Here is a 9,957-nt window from a genome sequence, read left to right on the forward strand (position 1 = left end):
GTACAGTAAGCTCACACATGAACCTTGTGCAAGGACCAGGAAAACTGGCTCCTGGTATGGGTCAGATTTAAAGTTTAAAGTTCTTGGGTGGTCCTACGTTGGTTTTACCAGAGGCTGGTGATACGCTACAGATAATGAGAGGCTGAAGAAGACTTGGACCCTCTCCAGATGCTTACAGTGGCTCAGCTGCAGCCAATAATCCAGTGTGGCACTTCCAGTGTGATAGTGGGAGTGCTGCAATGCCAGATGTGCCAGCTTTCAGATGCAACATTAATCTGAAGTTTATTCTCTAGGTAGGTGCACAGAATCCATGATACTATTTCAAATAGGAGTGAGGGGAATTCTCCCCAGTTTCTTGGGATAATGTTTATTCTGCATCCAACATTAATAGTACAGAATATCTAGACACTGTTTGAAGGAGCTTGATAACTATCATGTTGCCCATAATGCAAAGATATCATTCCTTCCATTTCTCAGTTATTATGTGACTTCCTGCACATTCTACGTATTCAATTTGCAAAATCATATTTTTCATTTACAGAGTATAAACATCAGATCTCTAACATCTCCTCAGTACTCCAGTACTCTAACTCTCTGCTCACTGCACCATATTAATCCCCCTCAGTAACTGCAACACTCGACTACTAATGCACTTTGACTGAAATGTCCCTTAAATGGACTAAGCAACACCTATTAAAAGGAGCTTAGCTGTACAGTTTGCCTCTATGTCATGTCGCTGAAAATGTGTTGCTGGAAAAGAGCAGCAGGTCAGGCAGCATCCAAGGAGCAGAAGAATCAACGTTTCGGGCATGAGCCCTTCTTCAGGAAGAAGGGCTCATGCCCGAAACGTTGATTCTCCTGCTCCTAGGATGCTGCCTGACCTGCTGCGCTTTTCCAGCAACACATTTTCAGCTCTGATCTCCAGCATCTGCAGTCCTCACTTTCTCCTAGAAGATTCTATGTCATGTAGGTTAATTTGAGTGGGATTGTAGAGATAGAGGTAGACCATTCTGCCCTCAAACCTGTTATTCCATTCAATAATATCTTGACTGATCTACAAATTAAATGTGCCTACCTTCCTTTGTCCATATCTCTTACTATCTTTGGCGATATAAAAATCTACTGAACTCAGATTTAAAATGAACAATCATTTCAGCATTGATTGTCTTTCAAATTTCCAGATTTCTGTTACCTTTGAGTATAAATGCTTCCTGCTTTCACTCCAAAAAGCCCTGGTATGATGTTTTAAATGGTGCCCTCCAGTCTAGCCTGCCCAGTCTGATATAGTTCCCGTCTATCGATCGAAACAGTTCTCCACAACAGCTTGGAAATCTTTGGTCCAATGACCCCATAATCTTCTGAGTTCCAGCGAACAGACCCCAAATGGATAATTATTCCTCGGAGTTTAACCATTTGTGTACAAGGATTATTCTGGTAAATCTGGATAAAGATGGTTCTGCCACACATGCCAAGTGTCAGGGACCTTCCACACAATAACTGCCCTTCTCATCACCACCCCACTCCACATCTCCGATCACCAGACAAAAGTCCCAGGCGTCAATGGATATTTTCCTGCCATCACCTGTTTCTCTAATGATCAGTGCATTCCCTTCCTCAAACCAGAGCCATGATGAAAAATAGCCAAGGAAATAGAAAAGGATCACAGAAAACTAGCTACAGATGATGAGACATAAGCAACATTCTCCATGTGTGGTTGCCTAAATTCCTCAGACCTGTTGTTGCTCTGACATAGACTATCTATAATTACAGACACCATGAAGACATAAATCACTATATCTTTTAAAGTAAATACTTGCATCTACCAGCAGCTACATGCAGTATAGCCAGGTATAAACCTATATGCAGCATCCATTTGAAGTTGTGACTAATTAGGTTTTACTTACATACATTTTTATTTTATAAGGTTCACTATAATCTAGATTTAACATATTCATTGGAAATTTTAGTTAATGCAATTCTCATTCAGGAGGATTCTGCCTGAGCTGATCAGTACATTGGGTTAAGTTGCGAGAGACACACAACATTCAGCTTCCCTGCCTGCTGCAGCGAGTCTTCAATGATTCATGTACTGCAGTGCTTACACTGGACAGCTATAGTAACAGTGTTATACAAGTCAACACACAACAATGCAGGGACAAGGGATATTTGATGCTAAACAATGGAAAGATCAGAGAATTGTGTTTCCTACATTATAACAACAAGCCCACATAAAAAAAAACTTCATTAACTATGAAACATTTTTGGCCATCCTAAGGCTGAGAGAGGTGCTATCTAAATGCAAGTTATTTTTCTTTAAAAGATGTCTGTCTCACTCAGTATCTGGCTCCGATGAGTTTTTAAAATCCATTTCCACTGTTCGCTCTTGTCTACTCCTAACCCAAGGCTGTTAACTCTTGCTGGGCTGTAGTTTCAAGACCAGCTAATATTGCCCTCCAGTAGCTTCCCTTAGTCTTTATACTATGAGTGAGTACAGTGAACTGGTCACAACAGAACCCAATTCAGCTCTGCAGACAGGGAGCAGGGAGCCCGATTATAACCTGCATTTTAACCCTGGGCATGCTGAATCCAGCATTACGAACCACAATCTGAAATGAATTGCACATACATGAAATGAGACAACACAAGCAATACAATAGACAGGTGCAGCTGAACATTACCAGATATACATGAATTGCTCCCTTCCTTTCCCAGTAAGTCCTGGATATTGTTTTTGAGTTGTGTCCCTATGAAATCCCTTTTGTTCCTCATTCATTTCATCTCACTGCGTCGGTGGGAAAAAGACTTGTTCAGGCAGAGTGAACCAATAGAGATCAGTGACCACACACAATGTGATGCTTTGGGCCTGTCCTCCAGAATTTTACAGCAGCTGCTCATGCAGTGGTCACTGGCCATACAACACAGGGAGTGGAAACACAGGCTGACTCTTCCCAAACACTTGGACTTTTAGAATCACCAGAGGCAAGAACAGCAGCTTGATTTTGAACGAATTCACAAGCCATAGACTCTTCAGAGACCTGGTTGTTTATTGGAAATCTTTGCTGGTAAAACGTGGTTCCCCCAACTCACCAGCAGAAATTTGGAGACTTGTCTCCGCCCCTCCCAATCCCACACTGGTACAGCCTTTCATTGGATTTGGATTTTGCAAGCAGCCTTTCTCGAATGTACAGGTGTCACATTGAAGCATTCTCTGATTGGGCAATGCCATTGATCGCAGTCAATTGATTCAGGCCCAGTCATAGATGCAGCAAGTAGATTGGTCATAGTTGCATTTGGGAAACTGCAAAGCCTACATATTTAGTCAGCTGGGAGTATGAAGTAATTTAGGAAAATAAATACATATTACGTAATATTGCAGACAATTAAGATCTCACTCTGACCCATGTAGTTTGCTGACCCACCTTGTCCCTGATCTACGTCTCTGCAAATAGCTTTGGCCCAATTGAGAGAGTCAGCTGCAGATTATTCCCACGCTCGGATACTACGCATTGGCAGCCCTCACCCTGCATCCTGCCTGGAGCCTGTGCATAATACAAACATGGTGAAAGTTTGTTAAACAACAATGGGAGAGTCTGAGGAGACAGAGCCAACAGAACCGCAGTCAGATTTCTTTCTGGGCACTGTCAAGAGTCTCTTGTCCTCAAATTCCTCCACAGCATTGGGTTTGAGTTTCCCATTCTGCCCTTGCATATCCTTGGAGGGTTCTATGAAGGCCACTCGTCGATCCATAGCGGCTTTGTCCCCAGAAACATCATGGGTGGACGCGGCACTCAGCATGGATGAGTGAATGCTCTCCTCTTGCTGACTCCTCTGCTTCTCGGCTTTGCTCCTGCACCGACAGTGACATGGTGTGAGGTACAAGTAAATGAGAACCAAGATCACGCTGGCAACGCAGCCAACCAGTGTGGTGTAGGCTGTGTTCAGTGATTCGTGTGCAGGGCTCACTGTGGAATTGTGAACTTTCAGTTGGACGTGGATTGTCTCATTGAACTGGCTGCTGGTGGCCAGGCAAGTATAAATTCCGGAATCTTCCAGCCTCAGATTACCAAGCCACAGGCTGCCATTGGGAAATACCTTCAAACTTCGGTTGTTGTGGCCAGGCTGGATCGTCTCATTGTCTGGGGTCACCCATACTTTGTTCATGTTCCTCAGTCTGGTGTCACAGTGAAAAGTCAACGTCCCTTCAAGGAAGGCCTCCACCTCGGAATCAATGACAGTACTGCAGTTCATGTAGTCTTCTTGCAGCTCAAAGAGCTTGATGGACACCTTGTGGTTAAAGGGAAGGACACACTTGAACTCATTCCTGAAGTCCACGGCAGAATTGAACTGCCGAGCATGCCATTGGGTGACCATGAGATAAAGGTTACAATGGCAGCTCAGAGGGTTGTTGTGTATGTACAGGCCGTTTTTGAGGTACGCAGGTAGACTGTTGAGCTCCTGAACAGGCAGAGCTTTTATCTTGTTACTGGACACATCTAGAAGCTCCAGTGCTGTCAGCCTGGTATTTTCCTTCACTAGCTCCAGCGGGAAGCGTGCGATCAGATTTTGGCTGAGGTACAGCTTCTTCAGGCTGTCCAAGCCTTCGAACGCCGTCCTGTCAATCTGGGAGATTTGGTTGTTGTACAACAGCAGCACCTCCAAATCTTCTAGCCCTTGGAAGTGTAACTCTTCCAAAGCTTTCAGCTTGTTGGAGGACAGATCAAGGTATTTCAAATGTGGCACCTCAGTGAAGGCTTCTTCAGACGTGAAGAACAGGCCATTGTGGCTGAGAAGCAGAGTGTGGAGTCTGAACAGACGAACTGTGGTCCACTTAGCTCGCAAGTGAGTCAGGCTGTTGTAGCTGAGGTCCAGGACTGCTGTATATTCTGGCAGAGACTTGGGGATATTAACCAGCTCCTTTTTGGAACAGCTAACGATATTGCTTGCACAGATGCAGGCGGAGTGGCAGTTCAGAGACGACACACTCAGGGGGCAGTTGGCACACACAGTGATGAGAAGTAAAACAGTGAGGTGGGAGACTCCGCAATGGTATCCTCTGCTCAGGTGAGACTCCAACAGGCAGCTTACCCACATTGTCAGGCTTTAGGAAGTGGTCACTGAGTTTAACAGGGTAGACCAGGAATCATACCACGCAAGGGAGGCAGCTCGGCGGAAAGCAGGCATTTCTGGCACCAGGGGGTTGTTGCATTTGAAGCCATCAATAATTGAACAGAGTGCAGAGAGCAAGTGGAAGCTGGCACCGTGCCAGCCCCCTGCATTTACCAACAAAACTCACTGCTGGGTTTTGAACCATGCCTAGTATTTACCAATTTGCACCGCTCACATACTGGGCAAGACAGGAAAAGTTTTACTTTCTGGTGAGAAGATCAAATGTTGTGACTCCCGGTGATCCCGGCGACCGGTTCCCCGCCTGCCTTTCGAACCTCGCTCAATGCGGATCAACATTCAGGAACAGAGCGGCGCTGCTACCTTCCCCACTGCACAGGCACGTCCAACCAGCAAACCCATTAGATCCGAGAGAGGAGGCGGCAGCAACGGGCAGACTGGGGCAGGGGTTGGGGAGGGCGGGGGGGGGAAAGGTAGGATGGAGAGACGGAAGGATGAAGGAGCCAGGAAATCCCGTGCAGCAGGTCCTGGGGCAGGAAGATCCCAGATTGAGATTGCAGATCCCCGTCTATCTCTCCCGCTCCGTCCTCCAGCCTCCGGCCATTCGGCTCCCTGCGCACTCGTTCTTTCCAAAAGCCCAGTGTTTATTTCTCTGCTCTTTGCTCTGTCCTTATTGGAGGAGAAGGGCATCCATCCGCAACTCTTTGCCAACTCCGCCAGCCCATTGGCCATAGGATTGAAGCCAACCATCCAATGAGCAGTGCCTAGAGGTTAACCCTTTGGGGGACAGTTTTGATGGTGTATTCACCGCAGTCCCGTACATTCACAATCTCTGCAATGACACCGAGACAAAAAAAATTCTCCAATCATTTTGAAGGCTGTCCCTTTTATCACCTCCTCCCCACAATTATTTTAATGTTCAATCATTTTGCAGAATTCCCCCTCGAATTCAGAGAAAATGACACTCCCACAAAGATGAGTCCAACCTTAGAATGGGAGCTGGAGGAAATGCAACAACTTTTAAAATGCGGATGTAACCAGCCACCCGGTCCATGGGGTTTGAGATTACAGACAGATTTTGTTGACGGGTACACTGGCCTTCAGGAAATATAAATATTCCACTGCATGTCTGTTGCCGTTACGTGTAAACCACGTCGCTTCAGTCATTGTCCTTCCCTCCAGTGTTACAATCTCCCTGACACAGCCCGGCAACACCACGGGGTGCAATGATGTTATTGTGTCTCCTGTTGCCAATGTCATACTCTATTTGTCACTGCTTTAATCAGAGCTGGAAGATACAACGCAAAGGCAATTCCTGCTTTTCTGTAGCGCCTTTCACAGTCCCAGGACGTCCCACGCTGTTTTATACAATTAAGTAGTTTTACGGTGCTGTCATCCTGCTGAAATCGATTTCATCACAATAAGCACCAAGAAATAACAGTTGACTTAATGACTAGATTGGACGATTTAAGAATTTTTTGAGGGATTAACAAGGAGACGGAGAGAACCTCGCTTCACTTCTTTGAATAATGCTACGGGATCTTCTACATTCGCCTGGGGAGAACCTGAGCTTGAGTTTAATATTAAAAGATGGCATGTCCAACAGTGCAGCGCTCCCTCCGTGTTGTGAGATAATACTAGCCTGCACTTTGCAGGAAATAGTACGATGCAAACATTAAACAGCACAGGAAAAGTTTTACTTTGTATCTGTCCCTGTGCTGTGTGTTTGATGTGGACAAGATGGAGGAGATTTAGCTTCAGTTTAAGAGTAGAGTTTTACCTTCTATCCAACTCTCTCCTGGGAACATTTAACTGGGGCAGTTTGGAGGAATTTACTCTGTATCTAATCCAATGCTGTCACTATTCTGGGAGTGTTTGGTGCGGACAGTGTAAACATTTTGATTAAATAAGCAGAAAGAGCATTGCTCTTTTAAAAATTCATTCATGAGATGTAGGTGTTGCTGGCTAGTTCAGCATTTATTGCCCATCCCTAATTGCCCAGACGGCAGTTATGAGTCAACCACATTGCTGTGGGTCTGAAGTCATATTGAGGCCAGATCAGGTAAGAATGGCAGATTCCTTCCCTCAAGGACATCAGTGAACCAGATGGATTTTCTGATAAATATCAATTAATTCATGGTCATCAGTAGGCCAGTAATTACAGATTTTTTATTAAATTCAAATTCCACTATCTGCCACGGCAGGATTCAAACTAGGGTCTCCAGAACATTATCTGGGTCTTTGGATTAACAGTTCAGCAATACTACCACTAAGACATCATTTCTACCCTGTAATGTATTTCATGTTAGGAGTCTCACACAATCTGCCTCCTCCTTGTGTTGAAACTGACACTCACTGCACTTCAGTCTAATTTAATCTTTTTCTGGGGTTTCATGGAGTGAAAATTCTCTTCGCCTTCATTTTTTTTCTTTGCTCCTACCATCTGTCATTTTTTTAAGACCAAGTCTTGCTGTTCACTCTCCATTGCGTAATTTATCTCCTCTTCCCTTCTGTTCTTGGAATCCTAGAGATATTGACCTCTTTTCCTGGGCTTCACAATTAAAATACTTAACTACAGCCTTCCTGTCATTATGGTAACTGCCATCAAAGCTATGATGTTCAACTGTGTTATGTAAGATGGTCTTGCAGTTTTGCTTCTGGACTTAGTATGGCATTGGGACTAATAACCCAGCGACAGTAAGTTGAAATGCTACAATGACTTTTGCAAATTGGAATTCAGTTTTTCAAAAATTTGAAATTTAAAAAAAGTCACTCTCAGGATGTGGGAGTTACTGTCTGTGTCAATATTTATTCCCCCTCCCTAGTTGCCCTTGAGAAAATTGTGATGAGTTGCCTTCTTGAACCGCTGCAATCCACATGGACACTCAATGCCCTTAATGAGGGAGTTCTAGGATTGTGACCCAGTGACACTAAGGGAAAGGTGATACACTTCAAAATCAGTGGCTTGGAAGGGAAGTTGGAGGGACTTGAATGCAAAGGTTTTATCTGTAAAGGACTGTCAGATTGTGGGTTGTTATTCATATCATTTTCAGAACATGCCCTCCTGTTGTGACCTGCTTTTGATCAACATATGATTCTTGCCCAGAACCCATGTGACCACCTCCCTGAAGCTGAGTTGCATCTCCAATAATCCAACAGTAGAATTCCCAAACTGTTTTGGTCGATGGACTTCTTCCCAAATGGATTAGTTAATCACAGATACTTCATCTGAACTATAATACTGTACAATATTCATAATACAAAAGTGTTGCATTGAACAGTGTTTCAATTGTGCTTTTAAGAAAGTAGATATTTGCTTACAGCTATCAGTCAGATAGCTGGATCTTCTTTTCTTTTCTGTTCTTGTGATGTTTGAAAATAGTGTCCAGAAAATCAATCTCGATAAAAACCAACCATTTTTTGCTTTCCAGTGGAATTTACAGAATGTGGTCTCCCAAAACATCAATAAAAATACCACTTGATTAAAAGTAGGACTCAATCTGGTAAAATTATGGGACAGCAGCTATAGGATGTCCTGGAACTTGGGAGATAATTTGGAGAGATGGTCACCAAGGTAACAGTTTGCAGGCTCTGTATTTGCCATGTTGCTCAGAATGGGATTTTTCATTTAAAGTCTTGTTGACAGAGACAGGAAGTCCTGATGGTCTAAATGGTGGTGAGGTGAATGTGAACATTGTCGGTGTTCTCTCTGGACTGCCACCCAACACCCTAACACCCCAACATGCTCCCACCACCCCCAATCTGTATGGCTGACCCTGTTCACTCAGCACTTCCCCCCCAGGAGTCCACAGGTTGGAGTCTGAGAACCACTGCTTAAGCAAGCTAATCAAATGTACCTAATCAGTAATAACACCTTCAACTGCAGTGACTCAAGAAGGTAGCACAACCCCCACCTACTCAGGGCAACCAGGGAGAAGCAATGAATGCTAGCTTCACCAATTTGAGATAAGTTGCTCTCTTCTGTCTGATTAATTGCTCTCTCTGTTCATTACTTTGTGCTGTACCAAATCTCAGTTTGAAGTTGTCGTTTTATAGGGAGTTAAATGCGTATTGTAAGCTCTGCATTAGTTTCAATGTGTAATCGTCGTGCTTGAATGGAAGTGAAGAATTGGCACAGTCTGGCAACAGTTTCTGTTGACCAGATGAGGAAGGAGGACTGCACATCAATTAGAGGAGGTAGCGTGCTGGATATTGGAGAGGAACAGAGAAAATAAAAGCCACAGCATTATCTGATTTAACTGATCAAAGATCATTTGGCAAATTCTCCTTCACATTTGTGATTGCCATCTTATGGAAATACAATATCTGCTGGCAACACCCAGAGTATTATCAATACTGTACAAAAACAGTACAAATTCAGGTGGATCTGAGGCATGACTTTGTGCTACAAATATGAATGTGATTAAAGATGGAGAGGTATATCTGTGCAGAGATTTGCAATGGTAGGTGTGTAATTGGCAGGATGTGGCTGAATTTTGTTTATTTCAAAAATATACTTTATTCATAAAAATATCTTTATATGCATACACAGTCATTAAAGCAGTTGGGTTCTGTACAGTAACATATGAAAAAACAAATAAATTCTGGAGCTTGACTCTATCCAATAAATATACCCAAGGCATTTCTTATTTATAGAAGACTATATTACATATATTTGAGACCCTGGAATGGTCCAATAACTGAATGGATCCCCATTTCCCTTCAGCAGGAAGCCCTCAGGCAGTGGTCTTTCCCCACTGCGCCTTGGCAGCAGCTGCCCCAAGATTTAGTGCTTCTCTCAGCACCTAAGCTGGGACCTTGGAATGTACCAGT

General features: G+C 43.8%; 1 protein-coding gene across 1 annotated transcript; it reads right to left on the reverse strand.

Annotated features, from left to right (window-relative positions):
- Nucleotides 1-880: 880 nt before the first annotated feature.
- Nucleotides 881-5,567, reverse strand: amigo1 (adhesion molecule with Ig-like domain 1). Its single transcript, XM_043716328.1, has one exon. The coding sequence runs from the start codon at nucleotides 5,089-5,091 to the stop codon at nucleotides 3,571-3,573; it is 1,521 nt and encodes a 506-aa protein (XP_043572263.1). The 5' UTR covers nucleotides 5,092-5,567; the 3' UTR covers nucleotides 881-3,570.
- Nucleotides 5,568-9,957: the final 4,390 nt, after the last annotated feature.

Source organism: Chiloscyllium plagiosum, chromosome 26 (assembly GCF_004010195.1).
Source record: "Chiloscyllium plagiosum isolate BGI_BamShark_2017 chromosome 26, ASM401019v2, whole genome shotgun sequence".
Classification (NCBI taxonomy): domain Eukaryota; kingdom Metazoa; phylum Chordata; class Chondrichthyes; order Orectolobiformes; family Hemiscylliidae; genus Chiloscyllium; species Chiloscyllium plagiosum.

Coding starts and splice junctions, on each gene's coding strand:
- amigo1 (XM_043716328.1), bottom strand. CDS start 5,091: ATGTGGGTAAGCTGCCTGTTGGAGTCTCACCTGAGCAGAGGATACCAT.